Here is a 20,565-nt window from a genome sequence, read left to right on the forward strand (position 1 = left end):
TAATTTTTGAGCAATTACTCAATTTTTGGCAGCTAAGCTCAGGCACTGCATTTAAGTGGCTGTGCAAGCAGGCTGCCTTCCAGAGGTGTTGGGCACCTGCTGCTCCCTCTGGTGCTGTGACCTTTACAGGCTCAGTAAAACACATAATCCAGCCCCACTCCTCTGCTGAGGAAAGGCAGTTTATGGGCAGTCATAAAAGAGCAGAACACTGAAGCATTTGGTGCCTGAATACTTGCACAGAGTCGTGTTCCTGCGAGGAGCAGGGAGTGGGACACGAGGAGCAGCAGCCTTGCCTTTGGTGCTGAGGAGACAGGGGAATTCTGAGGAGATTTGGGGCGGTGAAGCCTGGCACCTCCAGAACCCCCTGCAAGCCCCACAGGCTGCTCCTGCCCAGTTTCAGGGTGTTCTGCTCCAGTCCTCAGCAGGACACCGTGACTCACAGGCTGGTTTTTGGGCTCTGCCCGTGCTTTGTCCTTCTCCTTTGAAGTACACCTGCAGCAACCCAGCTGGAGAAGGCAAGGTCAGACCAAGTGCTTTGCACATGGAGTGCAAAGTGGTGAATTCTGCAGTGCTCCTTCCTTCCAGGGCAAGTTTGTGGCAGAGAATCATCCTGGCTGTGTCCAGCAGAGAATCCAAGGGTCCCACCCACCTGCCGTAGGTGGCCTGGACTGACAGATTGAGCACCCTAAAGCCAGAAGAGAGAACTGAGTTTGATTCTTAAGCTTTAGGAGTGGTTGCTCAGAGAGGACCAGGCACTTTCTTGAGCCCAGCAGTATCTCCAAGTGTAATGCAGGTGTGATACCTTTAGCAATGAGGACTTTTTGGACTCTTAGAATGGCTTGGATTGGAAGGGACCTTTGAAGATCAAATCCCGCCTGACTGGCTGTGCAGAAAAAAAATCAAAGACAATATTCTGGAAATAGGGCAAGTAGAAATGAGGCTAAGTTTGTTTATTTTTTGCCTTAGCACTAACAGAGTCATCAGCACTCAAACACTTTGGGTTATCCATACCTGCTTAGCCCTCCAGTTCTCCAGGACATGTGAGAGTTTCTTGGTTTTGACCTGGCTGCAGGTAAACATTACCAGCACAGATGCCCCTTATCTCTCTGACCTTCAGCATGAAAAGAGGCTCTTATCAGGCAGTGATGGAGGAGAGAGAATGGATAGAAGGAAGAACAAAGCCTTGGTGATATCTTCCTGCTGAGGCTTTCAGAGAGCTGTTTCTCTGCATGACCTTCCCACTGCTCCAATTTATTTGATTATTAAAATAAAAACTGAACTTAACTGGAATATGACTGCAGAAACAAAAAGGTGTCAGTTCCCATAATTTAACTGCAATAAAACCAGCACAATCCCCAGTTCTCTGTGTTTTCTCCAATATAATATTCCCTGGCCTTCTCATTAGCTATCGTTGCTTCCATCCAAGATGCTGCTGGGAGATGAAAAGTATTTGATATATATCTATATATGTATATATAACCTAAATACATTGTGGAATGCAGCGCATTGCAAGCCATAATAAAAATTTTAATTATGAATATCTTCTGCACATGGAAGTTAGAAATAGCAGAGATGCTAAAGCATGCATTTTGCAAGTACAAACAAACTGATTCCCTGGGGCTGGGGGAAGCAGCCAAGGTTCTGGGCAGGGATGGCCAGTGCCACAGCTCCTGTGACAGGTCTGCTGGGCTGTCACCCAGGAGGGAATGTCCCTCTCTGCCCAACCTGGCGTGTTCAGAAGCCACTTGTGGTTTTCTTTTCCATTGCAACCAACCCAATTTCCATAATTCCTGAGCCTCTTTGGCTGTGCTGCAAAGATGGAGTCCTTTATCCAACTTCTAACAAAATGCAGGTCCTGTGCTGTGTCTTGTTGACATTGCACTGGCCATTCCCAAGTGGGGGGCCTTGGACACTGCAAAATGAAGGAAATTTTTCCTAACTTCCTCCATTACAGTGTGTTCTTTCATGGGCTCTGCCATGTGGGATCTTTCCCAGCTTGCGGGTTCGTAAGGCTCACAGTCCCAGTGATGGCTTATCTGCTATATAAAACTTTGGATTTGAGGTTTTTTCTCCCTTGTGCTCTGTTTGCTTTCCTCACCTAAGAGCCTTGCTGCCTTTTGCCAGACAAGGCTAGCTCTTGCCTGAAGTCAAGTTACCTGCATCCTGGTCCAAGAATTCACTTTCCTTGTTTCCCAGTGCTAGTGTTTATTTATTTATATTTCCTCACGACCTGCCTATGCTCCTTTTCTGTGCTGGAGCCAAAATCCCCCTGTGTCCCCCTTGGAGCTGCATCCTGGGGAGCTGCTCTCCCTTTGCACCCACCTGCCCTGCCTGCTGCTGCAGGGGGTGCTCCAGGTGTGTTTTCCCTGATTTTCCTCTGCCAAGGGCTGGCTGTCCCAGGGCACTGCCACAGCTCCTGCCCTGCAGCTGCTGCCCAGTGCTTGCCTTGTGCTCCTCAGTACTTTCATCTCTTCTCTGGCTGTCTCATCCCCTAACTGCTCTAATTGCTTTTCCTAATGCTAGATTGTCCTCCTTCAGTAATTCTTTTTGTATTATTTTTGAGATTGATCCTATTAAGTTCTTACCCCTCAGTATGTCATCCCCAGCTTTGAAAGCAAAGTCATTTGTTGCCAGCTGCAGCTGAATTACCTATGCATTAATTGACTTTGTAGCTTCCTGATTTTCTCACAGACTTTTTCTTTCTGTGACATCCTTTCTTTTGAAAAATGTTAAGCACCATTTACGTCAAATAGCCTGCTTGGAATTTTGCTGCTTGCTTCTCTGAGCTTGTCACCGAACCCCCGAGCTCTGCTGATGTTATTTCCAGTTTGCCTGACACATATTACAAAATTAACAATTTTGAAACAGCACAAGAATTGCCTCTGTGGAGATCTGTAAAGATTAAATTTCTCCTGACCCTCTTTCTGCAGTGCTTTCTGTTCAGGACACACAAGGGCATCTTTCTTGTGCTAGCCTGCTTGAAAGCCAGCCCTGATATATTTTCTGTGCAGTTTCCTGCTCTGGGTTTAGCACAGAGCAATAAAGAGGCACGTGGAGAGAGAAATATATTGAATAGAGTCTAATGACTTCTCTTAGGCTTTGCAGCACTGCTAATTACACAGCAAAAAAGGCACCTTTGAAGTGCCTGTGCCTCTCGGGCAACCAGCCTCCCTTGCTCAGTAGCCTGCAAGGTAAATGTTACATCTCCTTCCTTCCTAGAGGAAAGTACAGCTTGGGCACATCCTAATCCTGTGGGGCTGCTGGTGGCTCTTCCTGGGGTGGGACAGCAGCAGAGGGCTGCTCCTGCTGCAGAAATCACTCCAGCTCCTGCCAGCACTCCTGGCACAACTAGAAAGCTTCCCATCCCTCCTTCAGAGGCACTCAGCCCCAGCCAGGCAGCCTGGTCCCCAGGGCATTGTCAGAGCCATCTGACAGGCAGCAGCCTGATTTCCAGCTTAGCCCCCTGCCTGTTGTGTAATAAAACACAAGAAAGGCGCACGCAGCCCTTTTCGTGCCAGCCAGAGTGATGCTGGAGATCTCTATAGGTTGTTCCTTCCAGGTGGGTGTGGGGAGGATTTGCATCCCAGGAACTCCCAGAGGAAGGAGCAGGAGCCCTTGGGCACCTCTGCGTGGCACAGAGGAGCTGGAGCAACTCATCATCCTGGGACTGTTTGACAGTGGAAAGGTTTGAGGATCTCAGCATGTCTGGTAGCTGAGCATCACCATCCCCCTAGCCTTAGATTTCATAGAATCATGGAATGATCTGTGTTGGAAGGGACCTTCAAGACCATCTTATTCTACCCCCTGCCATGGGCAATGACACCTCCCACTGTGCCAGGCTGCTCCAAGCCCTGTCCAGCCTGGTCTTGGGCGCTTCCAGGGATCCAGGGGCAGCCACAGCCTCCCTGCGCACCCTGTGCCAGGGCCTGCCCACCCTTACCATAAAGGAATTTATCCTAATATCTAACCCTGCCCCTGGGAGCTGAGGGTTGGAACCACAGCTCTGCACCAGCCTGATCCAGAGCAAATCATCCTGCAAAATCCACAGGATGGCCAGAATCCATCTCAGCCCTGAGCCAACCAAAACTCAGGGCTATCCCAGGGCTTCCAGGGGTGTTAAGAACTTAAGAGCCAGAAGGTGGGACTCCTGTGCCTTGATTTGCCACAGGCTTTCCATGGGATGTGCTTCAGCTCCTGTGCGCTAAGAGAAATTCACAGTGGTTCCCTGCAGCAGCTTCCCAGGCACGAGGGAGCTGGAATAACTCATGGAGAGGTTAAGGAACCTGGAGCCTGTGGCAGAGGTATCCACCTCGTGCAGAAAGCTGACAGCATCTTCCCGGACAGCTGGGTCTGAGCTGCCTGGGTCAGGACTCACTGCTGTCATTGGCAAAGTATGATCCAACCTGTATGGCCCAACCAGGAGAGGTGATGGAAATCTTTATAGAAGACATCTCAGAATCTGTAAACAACACATTTTCTACACAGAGATAAGGACGGAGATTAATGTCTGAATTAGCCTGGATAATTAGTGTAGCAGGTAATCATTTAAAATCTGGCACATCTGTGAATACATCTCTTTGACTGAATTAGAAAATATTTGCAACTGCTACAGTGAAATGGCTTCAGCCATCCCACAGGGAAATCTTTGTGGGAGATTAATTCTCACTTCAAATGGCAGAGATTTGCAAGAGGATTATGTGGCCAGGATGACACATTCACATTGTGATAGGAAGTGAGACAGGCTTTTTTTCCTCACAGCAGAGCCAGTGCTGGTTTCTTTGAGTTCATGTATTCTTTGAGCTTGAGGGCTCGGCCCTCTTAAGTGTAGAGTGTTTGATAGCTGAAACGCTGAGCAGTGCTTGAAAGAAAATGGTGACAAGAACAAGGGCGAGAGAGACAGAAGCTCTCAAAGAGAGGACAGTGAAATCCCAACTTAGATTAAAATTCCTAAAGCAACAAGGTCACGCTGGCAAAGCTAGTGAATGTGGGGTTTTAGCTTATTATAAATGTTACCAAAGAGTTGTCATCTAAGAACACTGCATGAGACAGCACAGGTCTGGGAGGATCCTGTACTCACTGCTCAGACTCAGACAGCTCCCAGAAATGTGTCTCTTGCCCAGGGGCCAGCAGACACTGGGGAAACACCCCAAACCTGGAGCACACCTGGCAGGGTCACATTCCCAGCCAGTGCAAGGACTGAGGTCCTGGCTGTAAGTCCCAGGTGTTCTAGCTTTGAACTGGGTACAGAACAGATACTGAAGTGGCTTTTTGGTGCTCAGCACAGGGAGGAGAGTGTGGGGAGCTGTAGCTTTGTGTGAGGATTTTATTGCTTACAGCACTAAGGAGAGCTCTAACCAAGAAAATGGTGGTTTTCCTGGCACACAAAGACATTGTCAGTAAAATTGAAGTGTCTCTTTGCAGTGTGTTTCCAACACAAAACTGCTGCCAGGAGCTCTCATCTGATTTGCTCAGGTTCACAAAACATCAAGGTGAATAATTGAGACAGGCTGCGTTTGCAAACTCTGGGGAATTTGCAGCAGCAGAACAGAGAAGGGGAGAAAAGACACTTTGAGCTTTGCACAGAGGGTCTGGTCTGTCTTTTCAGAGAGGTTATAGTGCACTTGTTGACTGAGACAGCACAAGAAGAAATACAGGTGGGGTGAAGCCAGCATCCCCCAGCCTCACCCACAGACACACTCAGACCAGCAGGGATTTGTTCAGACCAGCCTCAAAACTTCCTAAGGGAAAAGCCTTGCTGAGCTTCACGGCTCTCAGCCCTAGGAAGGCCCATGTAGTCACAGAATCCAGAATGGTTTGGGTTGAGATCACCTTTTCCAACCCTCTGCCATGGACAGGGTCACCTTCCATGAGGCCAGGCTGCTCCAACCCCTGCCCAGGCTGGCCTGGGACACTTCCAGGGATGAAGTGTCCCATCCAGCTATTTTAAAAATGAAAGAGCAAAAAGTAAAAAAAACCCTCAGCTTTGTGCAGAAAAGCTTTTTAAGGCTTTTCCCTCCTTTCCCAGAAACAAATTTGCAATCCCCAAGGCAGAGATTTGCCTTACCTTCCTCTTCAAAGAGCATCCAACATCCACTGCCAAACTGCATCTGCCCAGGACGGGCTCTTTCATGATGTGCTGTAGGAAACTGCTGCCAGGTCCCCACTCCTGATCCCACACTGACACTGGGCTTTTGAGGGGCTTTTGTAGAGGGGAGGGGTGGATTTATCACAGAGTATCACAGAATGTGCCGGGGTGGAAGGCAGCACATTCACACCTACTCCTGTGTTGACAGAGAACTTAAAAGATACGTCTCTATCCAAAATAAGTGTTTGCACTGTCCTTCAGTTCCTGCCTTGCCCGGAGCTCCCCAGCTGCCCCAGGCAGTGCTGCCAGGTTTGTAGTTCCTGCTCATCCCCAGCAGGGCTGTATAATTCAACCCTGGGCTCCTGCAGCTCTTCCCCTACAAAATGCTGTAGATGCTCAGAGCAGCAACGTGCAGCTGCCACTGGGCTTTTCCTGGTAAAGAGCAGGGGAGGTTTAGCTTGGATATCAGGAAAAATTCCTTTTCCTAAAGAATTGTCCAGCACTGGCACAGGCTGCCCAGAGCAGTGGTGCGGTCCCCATCCCTGGAGGGATTTAAAAGGGGTGTGGATGTGGCACTTGGGGCCAGGGGTTAGTGGAAGCCTTGGGGAATGGTTGGAGGTGATGATCTTCGAGGGCTTTTCCATGATAAATGGTCCTGTATCCAAGTGAAGCACAGAAAGTGCAGTTCAGTCCCTTCTCACCCCGTCCCTGGTCCCTCTGGGCTCACCTGGCCTGCAGTGCCCGTCGTTCCTCTTGTTGCAGCTCAAGCTGCCCAGACCTGGAAAGGCTCAGGTGGAAAGATGGGCATGAGAGAGCTTTCAGGTGTGGGCAGGGAGCAGCCAGCCCTGCTTCTGGAAGGGACTGAGGCAGCTCTGCCTGGAAATGAGAGCAGGTGACATGCAGGAGTTGTCCTGTGGGCTGGCAGGCAGTGACAAATGAACTAAAAATGAGCAGGAGATGTTATTTTTCCTTTTACTTTTTTTCTTTTTTTTTTTTTTTTAATGGTGGCAGTTATTCAAACTGCTTTTTTTTTTTTTTTTACTACCCAGGAGTTCACTTCCAGCAGCATCAACTCGTGATACTTCACAGCAATGCTGCAGTTCACCTGTTGATGGGGTGTGATGGTGCTTGAGGAAAAAAGGGCATGACAGGCTGCACCTCTGAGCTTCCCTATGGCTTGCAAAGAGTCCCTGTGGTAAACTGGCAGGGGACAATGATGTTCTGGGCTGGTTCAGACCATCTGCAGAGATTAATGTGCTCCCGGGCCACCAAGACAGTTGTTCTAAATCCAGGGCTGCACATAATTTGAATACATTACCAAAATGGAGTTCAGCTGCACCTCACTGTCAAAATGTGAGCATATTTTACCCGTGTCAGTGCGCTGGAGCATGGCCAGAGAGCCAGTGTAGTAATTTTTTGGGCATGATGTTCAGCAATATTTTATTAAACTCCCTGTCCTACACTTCAGTGCTGCCTGCCAGAGCTGCAGCCCAGCACCCCTCGCTCAATAAGCTGCTTGTTCCAGCCTCGCCAAAATCTCCTCAGAAAATTAAAGTCCTGCATTGTCCTTTTCTCCCACCTTGTGCTGTTCTTAGCCTGAATCACCGTGGCTTTGGTTTAATCTCGTGTCAGACACCGTCCACGCAAATGCCGAGCGGCTGAAATGTCACAACCATCAGCTTAGCACTGCTCTGCAGTGGTAACAACACCCAGCTACACCATTTCAGCTCAGTCTACTGGTGTCAGCTGTGTTCAGCACAAATTATTTCCCCCCTGTTTTCTGCCTAATGCCAGAATTTCTGCAGAATGTACAAAACAGTGGCATTTTTTTCAACTTTAAAACTAGCACAATGCAGCACAAGATCTGGTTTGGGTCTCTGCAGCATCTCTGGCTGTAGGGAGCTGCCTCTGCCCTGGTGTTGGAGGGAATATGTACTGTGTTACTGGGTTGGCTCCACCATTATTAAAAATTGACTAAATTTTGCTCCCCAAACCCTTCAGGTATTCTGAAGTCTGTAGGGTCAGTCTCTTCCGTGACTCAGCATTCCTCTCCTGGGGACTGTATGGACCCTGTGTCTATCTGTGCAGCTGTAAAATGATGGTGTTAACTTTCCACCTCCACTTTGTTGGGATGAAAAACACTAGGGCCCAGCAAGCCATCATGGTGATAATATAAATGCAAAAAAACCCACCAATCTCAGAGTAAAATGTCTCCTGGCTTCTGTAAGGATAATGCAGAGGCAAGATGTAAAATACGGCACACATAAAATGTGTCATTTCCTTATAAGAGCAGAATTAATGGAGGCTATAAAAAACAAATCAAAAACCACTGTGGAAGACCTTTTTCCCAGGGAAGAATATGAGAATTCATTGGATTCAGACATGAGGAACAGTGGTTTGTGATAATAAAAGTGCTAGCAAAGAGCAAAATAAGAAATGTGTTTTCTTGCTTCTTGCATTGCTGAACTAATAAGCACAACCTCTTAAGGAAAAGCTGGCCTCTAGCACATGGAATTCTCCTTGCTAGGTATTGCTCTCCTCTGGTTTCTCAGTGGTTGGTATTTTTTCACTCCAGTTACATTGCACACCAATTTTTTACACCCATCCCCAGCAAGGGAGATGTAAGGAAAGACACTGCTCTGCCTGCAGCTGGAGAAATCCCTCACACCTCCCCTCCTCAGCCTGGCTCCAGGAACACCTGCCTGCAGCTGCTGATAGTCTCTGCACTTCTCTCACAGGACCACGCGGACATCGAGTGGAAGTTTGCGCGGACAAAGCTCTGGATGAGTTACTTCGATGAAGGCGCCACTCTGCCCCCTCCTTTTAACATCGTCCCCAGTCCCAAGTCGGTCTGGTACCTTTGCAAGTGGATCCACAACCAGCTGTGCCCAGGAGATGACTCTGACAACGAACAGAAGAGGCACGAAAACCTCAAAACATTCACAGTAAGGAGCTCACGGGTTTGTGCTTGGTTTCTGAAGGGTGTTGGGGATATTCAGGGTCGTGAGGGATCAGCACAAGATTGCTGGATCATAACTTGTTGTCTGGGTTTGAAAAGACAGGTGTCTGCTAAGGAAGGCAGGAGCCTCCTGTGAGATGGAAAATGTAAAGCCCCTCCCTCCAAATTATTGTGATTTTGATCAAAGCAAAGATCTTTTGTCAAGCAAAGATGGAAATAGGAATAACAGTTATTTACTAGGAAAACGAAAATACAAATGCAACAGTACAAACAAACAAAACAAAACAAAAAAAAAAACCACAGACAGAGTCAGAGCAGGCCCTGGCAGCCTGTGGGTCAGGGTGGTGGCAGCAGTCCCATCCCATGGTGGCTCAGCCCTCCTGCAGTGCCAGCTGTGCTTCTGCTGGAGCAGGGATCCTGCACAAGGGTGGAGTTTTCCTCTGAAGCTCCAGGGCTGCTGGAGATGGGCCTGGGCTTCCTCTGGGAATGCAGAGGGGAAGAAAGCTGCTCCTCTGGGAATGCAGTGGGCAAAGGCTGCTGTGGTGTTCCAAGGTCAGATTGTATCCAGGTAGGAATGCTTGGCTCCTCCCCCTGGGTGGAGCATCTCCCCATGGATGATGGAATTTTCTCAGCCATGCAGGGACACTCACTGGCCATGAACAGGAGATAATTACAGAAGAGATGTCCTGGAGGGAGGATTGGTTTTGGGAGAGATAAAGAAAACTGCCTAAGGAACAGCAGAGAACTGCCCCAGCTCTGACAGATGGGGATAGAATATGCACCCAGCTAAACCTGAGACACTTGCTCAGAGCCATGGAAGCTCTAAAGACAGGACCAGACAGGTGACACCCCTGTGCCTTTCTCTTTCCAGGAACGTCACGCGGACAACCTGATTCAGAATCAACATTACCAGGTAAACTTTTGGGCACATAAAGTTTGCTGTTTCTTTCTCCTCCTCATTTTCCAATACTTAATTATTGCTTGCTTCCAGAATATATTTTGATAAGTGTAGGTCCTCTAAGAGGATTTAGCTTATCATGGATTAAAGCATTTCCTCGTTGGAGGTGGATGGTTCAGTAAATCTGTCCTTGTGTTTCAGCCCCTCTGGAATAGTGAAAAACTTGCAGGTATCAGTGTGGTTGCTGAAGTCAAGGTCACATCCCCATTGCCATCAGGCTGTTAGGACATCCTGATTAAAACTATTTCTGCAGCATTTTTAAACTCCTGAATTGTTCCTCTCTTGCTCTTTTTTGTAAAGCATCCCTAACTCAGACTATGGTTGGGATATTCTTTTGTTTGGGACAGCTCAGGAAGGAGGAATGATTCCTTTATTGAATCTTGCTGGTTTGCTTATTCTCAGCCTGCCTCTGATCAAGTACTCATTAAACTCAACCTACAAAAGGATGAAACTTCATTAAAAACACCGGCTTCAGCCCTTGAATTCAGTGGGATGTATTATGCCCGCACGCTGGAAGGAAAAAAATTCTCCAAAATGTTAGGTGGTACGTTAGGCTCCACTGCCAAAAGCCATTAGTAATTTGTCTTACTTAAGACATCTCCTGCTTTCAGAAGAGCACTTTTATCAGAAGTTGGTGGTTAACATAATTAGTCACCTTTGACAGCTGCCATATGGTGCTTTCTGACTTCACAGCACAGCTTACGGCTGCCACATTGGGATCTCTTAAAAACCTCCCAGCAAAGCCTCGCTGCAGACACCATCTTCAGTTTGGTGTTGCTCAGACTTGTTTGTGACGTGGGGGAGATGCAGGGCAGGTTTGGAGTAGTCTCTTCCCTGCACACAACAGGCACAAACAACCTGGGTGTGTTTTGGCTGGCACAGATAAATGTGCAAGCTCAAAGCACCAGTTTGTTTCCATGAAGCTATCAGGGAGGGACACGAGTAGAGCAAAGTGGAGCTCATCCAACCAAAAACATGGAGTGTAGCAGAGAGGTGACACAGAGGAGTGAGAGTCCCTGGAGAAGTCACTGAAAGTGTGATTTGGGCCTTCCAGTACTGCCCACAGATGGTACAGCTGTCCTTAAAGGAGTTTCTGCCCTTAGGGAATGCTCAGGCAGCTGCAGATGTGGTTTGAGGTGAATATCCCTTGACCCATGGGGTCCTGGCTGTTCTTCACATTATTTATTGCTAACATGGCCTCCTTGGCTTCAAATACTTGATAAACCACCTTCAAATGCCAAATTTAGCCCATCACGATACGCAGTGTGTGCACAGGAGATTGGTAATTGTAAAACCTTTCAGCAGCTGAGATTAAAGAGCACATCTAAGAGCTGCTTTTTCTCCGTGACTTGCACATGTACAAACCCCAGTACAAAACAAGTGCTTTGCCTTTAGTTAAAAACTGAGCATCCATAAGATGGAAGCTGTATCACCCCTTCCCAAGGTTTTCTCTGCTTAAAAGGAAGCATTTTGTTTCTAGTGGTGAGTGGTTTTTAGCCAGCAGTCAGGACAGCTGCTGTTGGCAAAAACTCAGGGAAACACAGCAAGAACAGAGTTTGGGCTGAGCTAGCAATTGAATCACTTGGATTGTTTCCTATTCCAGGAAGTGATAAGAAATCTTGTGAAAAGATACGTTGCTGCAATGATAAGAACTTCCAAAACCAACGAAGGTTTAACTGAAGAAAACTTCAAGGTAATTTATTATTCCTCAATAATAATTTGTTTTATTAATTCAAACAGCCACTTGCAGAGTTTGCACTAACTTGTTGATTTGTGATGTGTGGAAATAGGATTGTGACTGGAGCTGGGAATATATCTGGTGGGCCTGTGGGGTTTTGTGGGCAGAGTCAGTTATTACTGTCTTCCTGTTGGAGTCCAGAGCATCCTTTTGGCTGCCCCAGCTGCCTTGAGACCCTGGCAGGGGGCTCAGTGACCTTGGCAACAAGTCAAAAACACCTGTGGCTTTGATTTTAGCCCATGGGAGAGGCTGCCAACTTTATATGAGGAATTAAAAGCCAAAAGGGTTCGAGTAGTGTAATAAGGGAATTGACATAGGGTGAAAAAGTAGAATTTTGGGGTTTTTTTAGAAAGTAATTCAGGGGTACAAGATGGAGGAATCTGGGCGTGCCCTAGCCTTTTCTTCCTTCTTCTTGTCCTCCATGTCTCGGTGTGATGGTGACACTTTTCTATTGGTCTAGGATAGGGACACACTGTCCAACATAGATTTTAGGTATTGGTACGGGAACTGTAAACGTGGTACACGTAATTTTGAGTATATAAAGTGGGAGATGCCCAGAGCTCAGCAGAGACTGCCATGGCTTCTGTACTAGCCGGACCTTGGCAGGTCAGAGAGAAACTATTATAGATAAGAAAAAATAAACAACCTTGAAAACTCAGCTTCAGGCATTCCAGACCTTTTCTTTGGCTGCCGGGCTAGGGAAAAAGGACTTTCACACTGTTGGGGTCTTGCCGACATGACCCCAACATCTTCCTATATGACCACTTCCCATATTTTAATATACAATGTGCTATGCAGACAAAAGCATTGGGAAAGAGTAGGAATGAAATATGTGACTTGAGTCAACATCGTATTCCCAATCTTAATGCAGACAGAGCCAAAGAACTGGGTGAGGGTTGATGGATACTAAGAACACTCACCAACAAATGTAAAGTTGAGCCTATCAGCTAGACAGGATTCCTGCCATATTTCAGCAGTTTTCCCTCTTCTGTAACTCTTTTATCTGACTTTTTGGGGTTTGCAGGGGGTGGGCAGAGGGGGTTGATCAACAGGACCAGTCCCCGGCCTTTGGAGACAAAAGCCTTGTCCCCAGTTCACAGCACTACCGACACATTTTTATGTGACACTGGATGTGGATGTGATGTTCTTGTGTGATTTGGTACCAGCCACTGGCACAACTGAGCTCTCCCGAGGGAATGTGGTCATTCCTTCATGTCAGATAAGGCTGCTGGGAGTAACTCCTGTCTCCTCTTGCCCCAGGAATTAAAACAGGACATCTCGAGTTTTCGCTATGAAGTTCTTGACCTCTTAGGCAACAGGAAGCCCCAGAGGAGAAGTTACTCTACCAGCAGCACAGAGGTGTCCCAAAAGGAGGAAACAAATGAGGACGGTGCTGGAGAAAAGCCCAGAGCCAAGAGCGTGTCTTTCAATGTAGCCAACAAGAAAAAGGACTTCAACGTATCTGCTCTGATTAAAACCATGTCTGGGATCAACATGGTGGAGGAGAAGCCAAAAAGCAACGGGATCAGCAAGCGCTCCTTCGTGCGAAATGGGAACAGAGTTCAGAGACTCTCCAGCTCCAAGAAGGAGTCCTTCAAGAGGCTGGGCCTGCTCTTCTCCAAGATGAACGGCCACGTGCCCGAGCCCAGCTCAGAACCCATGTACACCATTTCAGATGGGATCATTCAGCCACACTACATGTGGAAAGACATTAAATATTCTCCCATGGACAGAGAGAGAGAAGAGAATTGTTCCAAAAGTGAAATTAACCTCAATGAGGTGGCCTACAGTGGGAACACGAGACTTACAGGACAGAGCAAGGAGTGCCCTGTGGTTTGTACCAGTTCCCTTCACTGTGCTTCCAGTATTTGTTCCTCTAACTCCAAACTTATAGACTCGTCAGAGGATGTGTTTGATTCATGGGGAGAGGCCTGTGACTTGTTTATAAACCAGTGGAAAGACGGGCAGGAGGATCATGTTACCACTCGGCTCTGAGCAAAGCTCTCTTAACTCTCACTGGAAAACTCAGCCAAGTATTGGTAATTGTTTGCTCTCATCTGGTTCAGCATCACTGTTTCCTTTCTGTCCACAGGTGAAAAAAAAAGTGTAAACCTACTTATATTATAGCCTATTTTATAGCCATCTGCACCTTTTTAAATTTACTTTTTTTACACTCACTAATACTAAACTAATGGTTTCACCATTTATAAGGTTGCCATAAACCACAGGAATCCCTTTGGGGGCAGTCTTAGTCTCCAAACCCCACAGACTTCAGGCATGCAGGTGGCTGAGGAAAGGATTTCTCCAGTGCTCCCATCATCATCCCACCCCAGCTGGGTTTCAGTGCTGCTGTCCAGCACCATTGGCTCTGCATCCTGCTCAGTGTTCCTCATCAACACAAATAGCTGTTCAGCAGGAGGCTGAGAATCACACTGAAAGTACTTTTTAAAAGGGGTTCGACCTATAACCGTTTTTTTTGTTTGTTTACTTTAAGCAATATGACTTCTGATTCTTTTGGTTGTGCTTGTTTTTTCAGGTCACTCTATTAATATTGTAAATTATTACTGAATATGAGACCCCTTTGATCATCCACCTGGAACATGTTTTTGTTGCTAACATATTTGCTTATTTACCTAATTTCCCTTTTGGGGAGCAGAAGGACCTTCCAATTACGCTGACAGTGGGAGCCAGCACCTGGCCTTGCCTCCAACTCCTGTGTAGATGAACTGAAAAGAAAACAACCCAAAACAACCCTGGCTGCTTGAAATACAAACCTCAGAGTAGTTTCTAATAGGCTGAACCAAAACCCAGCCCTTATTTTGCAATTCCTAATTTTACTTCCAGTGTTGCATTCACTGTTTGCTGCCTCTCTGATGGGTGTCAGGGGGAAATCCATCTCCCGAGGGAGGGCATCTTCCCTGGGCCCCTGAGCTGCAGGTCTGAAAAGCAGCCTAAGCAAGAGCAGCCCCAGCTGCAGCAGAAGTGGAACAGCTCTGCAGGTCCTTCTCTGAGGTGCAACAAAAAGGAGTGTGGCAGGAGGTGGTATCTTTTATTATCTTTTATTTGCCCAGCTGTGGGAGTGTCTGGACAGGGCTTAGCACTGTCACTGCTGCTGTCCCAAGGAGCATCAGAGGGGGGATAAGCCCTGTCAAGGGCAAAGTGGTTGAATTCTTAACGGGGATTTTTAGGGGGTTTTATTTTAATTGTTTTAACAATGGGATACTTGAACTTTCTTCTGCAGTGTTGTTTAGAAACACAGATGATTGGCACTCAGCACCACCTCAGAGCTGTTCTTGGTCAGCTGCTTCCTTGGAGGGAGCAGGTCCTGCCCAGGAGCTCGGGAATGGCTTTGTTCCTGCCCTCATTCCTGCCCTCCTGCAGGGCTCTGCTCCCAGGAGGGTTATGGAGCTCCACATTTCCCCAGGGTGGCTGCCAGCAGTCACCTCACCTGGGAACTGGGTTGTGAATTGCCTCTGGAGAAACATCATGCTGGAAAATCTACACCTGCCACTGGAGCGGGTCAGACTCCAGCAGCGAGGGGCACGAGCAGCTCTGCTGGCAGCACGGAGGGTCAGCAGCAGAGGGATGGGAGATGCTGCAACACCTGCAGCTGGATACTCTGCCTGAGTTTTAAACCTGGCTCCCTCTTCTTGTGGGGGAAAACTCGCCTGTGGGGTTTTTCCTTTGGGCACTCGTGCGGCTTCAGCCAGCAAATGGAGCACAGAGAGAAATGGGAGTGCTGCAGCTGCTCCTGGGGCAGAGCTGAGGTGCCAGCACCCTGAACCCGTGGGAGTGCTCAGTGCAGACCTCTGTGGCTCCAGGGCAGCCCTGGTGTTGAGACGAATCAGCAGCAAGGAGCAGAGACTCCAAACCATTTCTGTATTCCTTGCTTATAATGACAGCAGTCTTGTTATCAGCAGGCAGTGTAAAACCCCAAATATTTAAGCGTCTGGATGTGTTCGTTAAGGCAGAGTGAAAGGCATTTTTGTATCAACAGATTTCGGGCTTTCACACTAATTGCAGGGTTAGAGTTGTCTTTGAAAACTGCATTTCCTCTTCCCTCATGGAAGGCTGAGCAAACTGACATTGGTGGTACACAAGGAGACTTGCAAAACCCAAGGGGGGAGCAGCTTGCTGATCATTCCATGAGGAAATCAGGCACCCCTGGCTGGAGGAGCAAATCCATCGACAGGGGAGAGCCACAGGCAGAACCCATCAAGGCAAGGCTCACAATAAAAGCCCCACAGGTCAAGAAACCAAACTGAGCATATTTCTGCAAAGATAAACATTAACAGGAGCTGCTGCAGGGGGGTGAATTCGAGTCCTTTGATGCCTCACCTAACCCACACTGCAGTCTGTGAACTCTGCTTGACGTGGGGCCAGCGAATCTTTGTGGCATTTCCCGGGTAAGGAGGAAGAATGAAAACAATTCAAGTACAGTTATGCAGATTACATCAACTGGGCTTGAAATTGGGCCAGAAACTGGGTTTCTATCCTTGGACAGCAGAAAGGCTTTGAAGTGTTCAGTGAGAACAAGCACACTGCCGCTGGTGACGCTCACATGGTGTCACTCGAATGCATTACCGGGCACAAACAGTACAAAGAGACGGAATTAACTCAGCAGTGCTGCCCCCAAAAATGCAAAAATCCCTTCCCTGCAGACTGTGTGAATCACGTTCCCCTGCTGGTCCCGAAAGGGCAGGGCTGGGAGCTGCCCCATGGCAGTGGACAAGAGATCTGCAAGCCCCCAGTGCTGGGCTGAAGGGGGAGATGCTGGGGCTCCCCTGGGCTTTGTTTCATGGCTGAGATCCTTCCTTGCTCCCAGCTACGAGTGAGTCTGAGCTGACTCTGGAATTCAACACAAATGTTTGATTTGGCTGTGATTAATACACGTGTCCAGGAATTCGAAAAACTCAAAATTGGTCCCCCCAAAAGGCAGAATTCTCTGTGATTGCATCTATGCATCCCTGTTGATAGCAATAGACTTTGGAGCAGCTGGTGAATTATTATTATTATGCTAAAACAGGAGCTTCAGGGGAGTGAAATTGAAGTACCTTCCGAAAAATACATTTGATAAAAAAAACCAACCCAGGTTTTGCTAAATTCACTTGCAGCACAGTATGTGGGACTGCACCAATATTTTTCTGCTTTCAATTGCTCAAAAATGAAAGCGTGTTTTGGTGAAAGTTCTTCTTTCCTTCAGAGAACTCAGTGAATGACCCCTGTGCTGTCTCTGCAAGGGCCAGGGTAGGAGCTGATGGAACACTTGACTTTCCCCTGTGAGAAGTTAAACTTTTCCTTGGCTCAGCTGGTTCACACCTGGCCTATGTTCTGTGGGCTTCAAGAAGGACCCTTGTATATATGCAAGGAGTTTGGAGTTAGGAATAAGAAATTTTTCAATCATTTGCCCTTTCTTAGGTTTCTTGCTCTTGAAGTTGCATTTTTTTCTCGCCTCCCATCACAGTGTCATTTTCACCTGGCTTTTTAAAGCAGCACACCTGCAAATGGTCATGGAATTATGGAATGGTTTGGGTTGGAAGGGACCTTAAAGTTCTTGTTCCAGCCCCCCTGCCATGGGCAGGGACACCTTCCACGAGGCCAGGTTGCTCCAAGCCCTGTCCTTGGACACTTCCAGGGATGGGGCATCATCACCAATTAAAAAGTTAACAAATAACACCCAGGGTTAAGAATTTAATAGAGCTGGGAGGTGTTTGTACTCAGGTCAGAGATTACCTAAATTGCTTCAGAAACAAGAAATTAACTGAATTATCTGTGCAGGTTATTTGGATAACTGCATTTGTACATGGCTCACTTGCTGGTAAATATGTAAATAGTCCCGTGTTTGTACCTGTGTCCCCTCAGAGGAAGCACGGGCAGGTTCAGAGCCAGGAGGGAGCTCAGCTCCACTCCTTGCTCTGCCTCTGCCTCCCTGGTGACCTTGGGCAAGTCACTCAGCCTCTCGAATGCCTCAGTTTCCCCATCTGTAAAATAGGGATAATAATACTTACCTACCTCGCAGGGGGGGTTAGTTCATTATTTATAAGCACTTTCCAATTTAAAGGCGCTATATACAGTACGTAGTTAATATTGGTAGCAGTAGTATGTACTTTTATTTTCTTACAACGAATTCAGGTTAGGATTTAACTGTTATGTCTGTTACGATAATTTTCCATGTAGGAAACTCGCATGGTTTCCCCATGAAGGGAATTTAGGGGACTTCTGCAGTAGACAGCGAGCAGGAGCAGCATACCCTGGAAGCCTAAATTCTGATACCTTTGCTTTTGTGATTTATGCCTCACCCGAAATGTCACCTTCCTGTATTTGTGTTCCACCCCTTTCCCCACAGCCCATGTAACATGATTTTTAGCAGAAACAACCACTGTAAATATTAAGAGTATTTAAATAAATATATTAATGTATGAATATAAACCCTTACCTTTGACAGAGGTTAAAATTGGTTGGTACAACAGGATTCTAAGCACGGAGGGGCTCCACAGGCAGCTCAGCACTGCTGCACACCCAGGGTAGGGCTATAGGAAAATTTCACATCATCACCTCTGTGATAATCACTTTTCACCCCGACACTGGCAAGGACAGCTCACCTGGCTGTCACGGGAGGGCAGAGGGAGGCTGTGACTGGAGCAGGGTGGCCCTGCTGCCTGTTCTGCCCCAGGAGAGGGGATGGCAGCTCTGGACACCCAGCCAGGCAGCAGAGAGTGGCCAGCACTGTGGCTGCTGGAGGAGCCTGGACAGCTGGACACTGTCCCCTGCATCCCTGGAGGGGCTCCTCACCCAGATTTCTCTGTACAATGTGTTTTTTTAGTGTTCACTCTAGATAAACGTCTTTGTTTGAGCAAGAGGAGCTCTAAGAGGGGACTGGCAGGGCAAAGGCTCTCTGAGCACTCCGAGTTCCCTGCCAGGGACAGGAGCACGTGCAGGTCCCTGCTCTGGGGACATGGATGTTATTGGCAGGGGTATCTGGACAGTGAGCAACAGTGTCAGCAAGGATCTGAATCACCTCTGGGGTTTCTAGCAACTGCAAACCACCCAAGCACTCACTGCTCTCACACCACGACGTGTTTGTCCCGCTTCGCTTCCCAGCTTCACTTTGGTGTTGCTAATTTCCTTTCCAAAGGACCAAAATCCCAAAGAAAAGCGTATTTCAGTGAACCAGGAGGAGGTTCTGTGCTGATTGAACCCCTGGCTGAGCTCTCCTTTAACCAGTCAGCTCCTCCTGCAGTGTCCAGCCCTGTCCCACAGCCAGAGAAAGCTCTGTGCAGCCTCCGAGGTGGATTCCCAAAGGATCAGGACCCCCCTTCCCACCTCTGCTGCAATTCCACGCACAGAATGGCAAAACACCATCAAAACCATCCCAGCCACCAGGGCTGCCTAGAGTTAGCGAGAGTTGTGTTTTAACGGAGAACTCCTGGAGGTGTTTTTGGGGCGGGAGCACTGCAGGGACCTGCTCCTCTCAAGAGGCAATTCCAGGTCCTCTGGCACTGCAGCCCAGGCTGAGGGAGGGGCCAGGGCTGGTCACACCTGCCCAGGTGTGCTGGGAGCATCAGGCACCCTAATTCATGTCGTGGTAAAATTAATTGGAATCAGTGGGACTGTGGTGGATAATGAAGCCACTCTCTGGAGAAGCATCTAAAATGAACTGTCCCCCAACAGAATCTGCAGTTTTCAGTGAATGTGTGATTTGAAACAGCTATAAAGTGTTTAAAAAATTATAAAGTGTATAAAAAATTCCTCACTGGATTTTTTTGGAGGAGATAGAGAATACTCTGGGCTAGCCACATCAGCTTATTTCCTAAACATACATAATTTGATTAAATTTCATTTTCACACTTCTTCCTCCATTTCAGGCCCTTTTTACAAAAGAGTAATTTCTATAATATTCATGTAACTGCCTCCACCCAGACCAACAACTCCTCTGGAGGCAATTCACGACCAAGAACCATTGTTTTAAAAAGAAAACATGTTTCATCTAAAAAAGTACACTTAAAAAGCAAAAGTGTTTGATCCTCATCTTCCAAACCTTTGATAGTATTTTGTGCTTCAGGGAAACACTTTGACCTGCTCTGTTTTGTTTTTTTTTTTTTTTAAGGTGTGCAAAGCAAAATGAAACCCCCAAGCAGAACAGCAACAGCGCTCAAACCACCCATAATTTTAGATCTAGTTCCTTCCATACAGAATCCTGCTTTGGGTTGGAAGAGACCATGGAGATCCAATCCAGCCCTCTGCCAAGGGGGGTCTCCTGACAGCGCCTTCTCCACCAAAACCCACCCACTAGGGACACCAGTGCAGCCTGTCCCCAGCCCCGCTCAGCACAGCCCGTTTTGGGCGTTGTTTGGGGGATTTTTTTTCTTTCCCCATCCCACTGGAAGCATTCCCACATCAGCAGCACCCCCGAGGCAGCAGAGATGCTGTGCCCAGGGCTCAGAGTGGCCCGTGCAGGAGCTGACAGAACACTGTGATACCTTTAGCCAGCAGAGCGAGAGGCCTTTTGACTATAAATAGTTGCTTTTCAGCAAGGGGGCACTTTTGGGTCTTAGCTATTTTTCTGGCTATTGTACAGTTACTTAAAAACTACTGAAGGTGTTTATAGGGCAGGTCTGGGACCTACAGGGCTAAGGATTTTGAGAAGCAAAAGACAGTAGCAGATGCTTGAGTATTCTATTTTCTATTTGGGAGCCCTGGAGACCTGGGCTGACTCTGAAGTTTTTTTAGCAATCAAGTTTTATTGTCAAACTAAATCTTCATTAATAAAAAAAGCAACCACAGAAACAGCCTTCACACCCAAGCACATTTTAAAATGCCATTTT

At 47.5% G+C, this 20,565-nt stretch overlaps 1 protein-coding gene across 3 annotated transcripts in view; it reads left to right on the top strand.

The window, feature by feature from the left end:
* TRPC5 (transient receptor potential cation channel subfamily C member 5) overlaps positions 1 to 15,321 on the top strand; it is a 95,080-nt gene extending 79,759 nt beyond the window's left edge. For all 3 annotated transcript variants that reach the window (XM_068205204.1, XM_068205206.1, XM_068205205.1), the window contains exons 8-11: positions 8,824 to 9,030; positions 9,916 to 9,957; positions 11,606 to 11,695; positions 13,001 to 15,321. In XM_068205204.1, the coding sequence (XP_068061305.1) occupies positions 8,824 to 9,030; positions 9,916 to 9,957; positions 11,606 to 11,695; positions 13,001 to 13,735 (1,074 nt within the window). In that variant the 3' untranslated portion in view covers positions 13,736 to 15,321. The remainder of the gene's footprint in view (positions 1 to 8,823; positions 9,031 to 9,915; positions 9,958 to 11,605; positions 11,696 to 13,000) is intronic.
* The last annotated feature ends 5,244 nt before the right edge of the window (positions 15,322 to 20,565 follow it).

Source organism: Anomalospiza imberbis, chromosome 14, assembly GCF_031753505.1.
Source record: "Anomalospiza imberbis isolate Cuckoo-Finch-1a 21T00152 chromosome 14, ASM3175350v1, whole genome shotgun sequence".
Lineage (NCBI taxonomy): Eukaryota > Metazoa > Chordata > Aves > Passeriformes > Viduidae > Anomalospiza > Anomalospiza imberbis.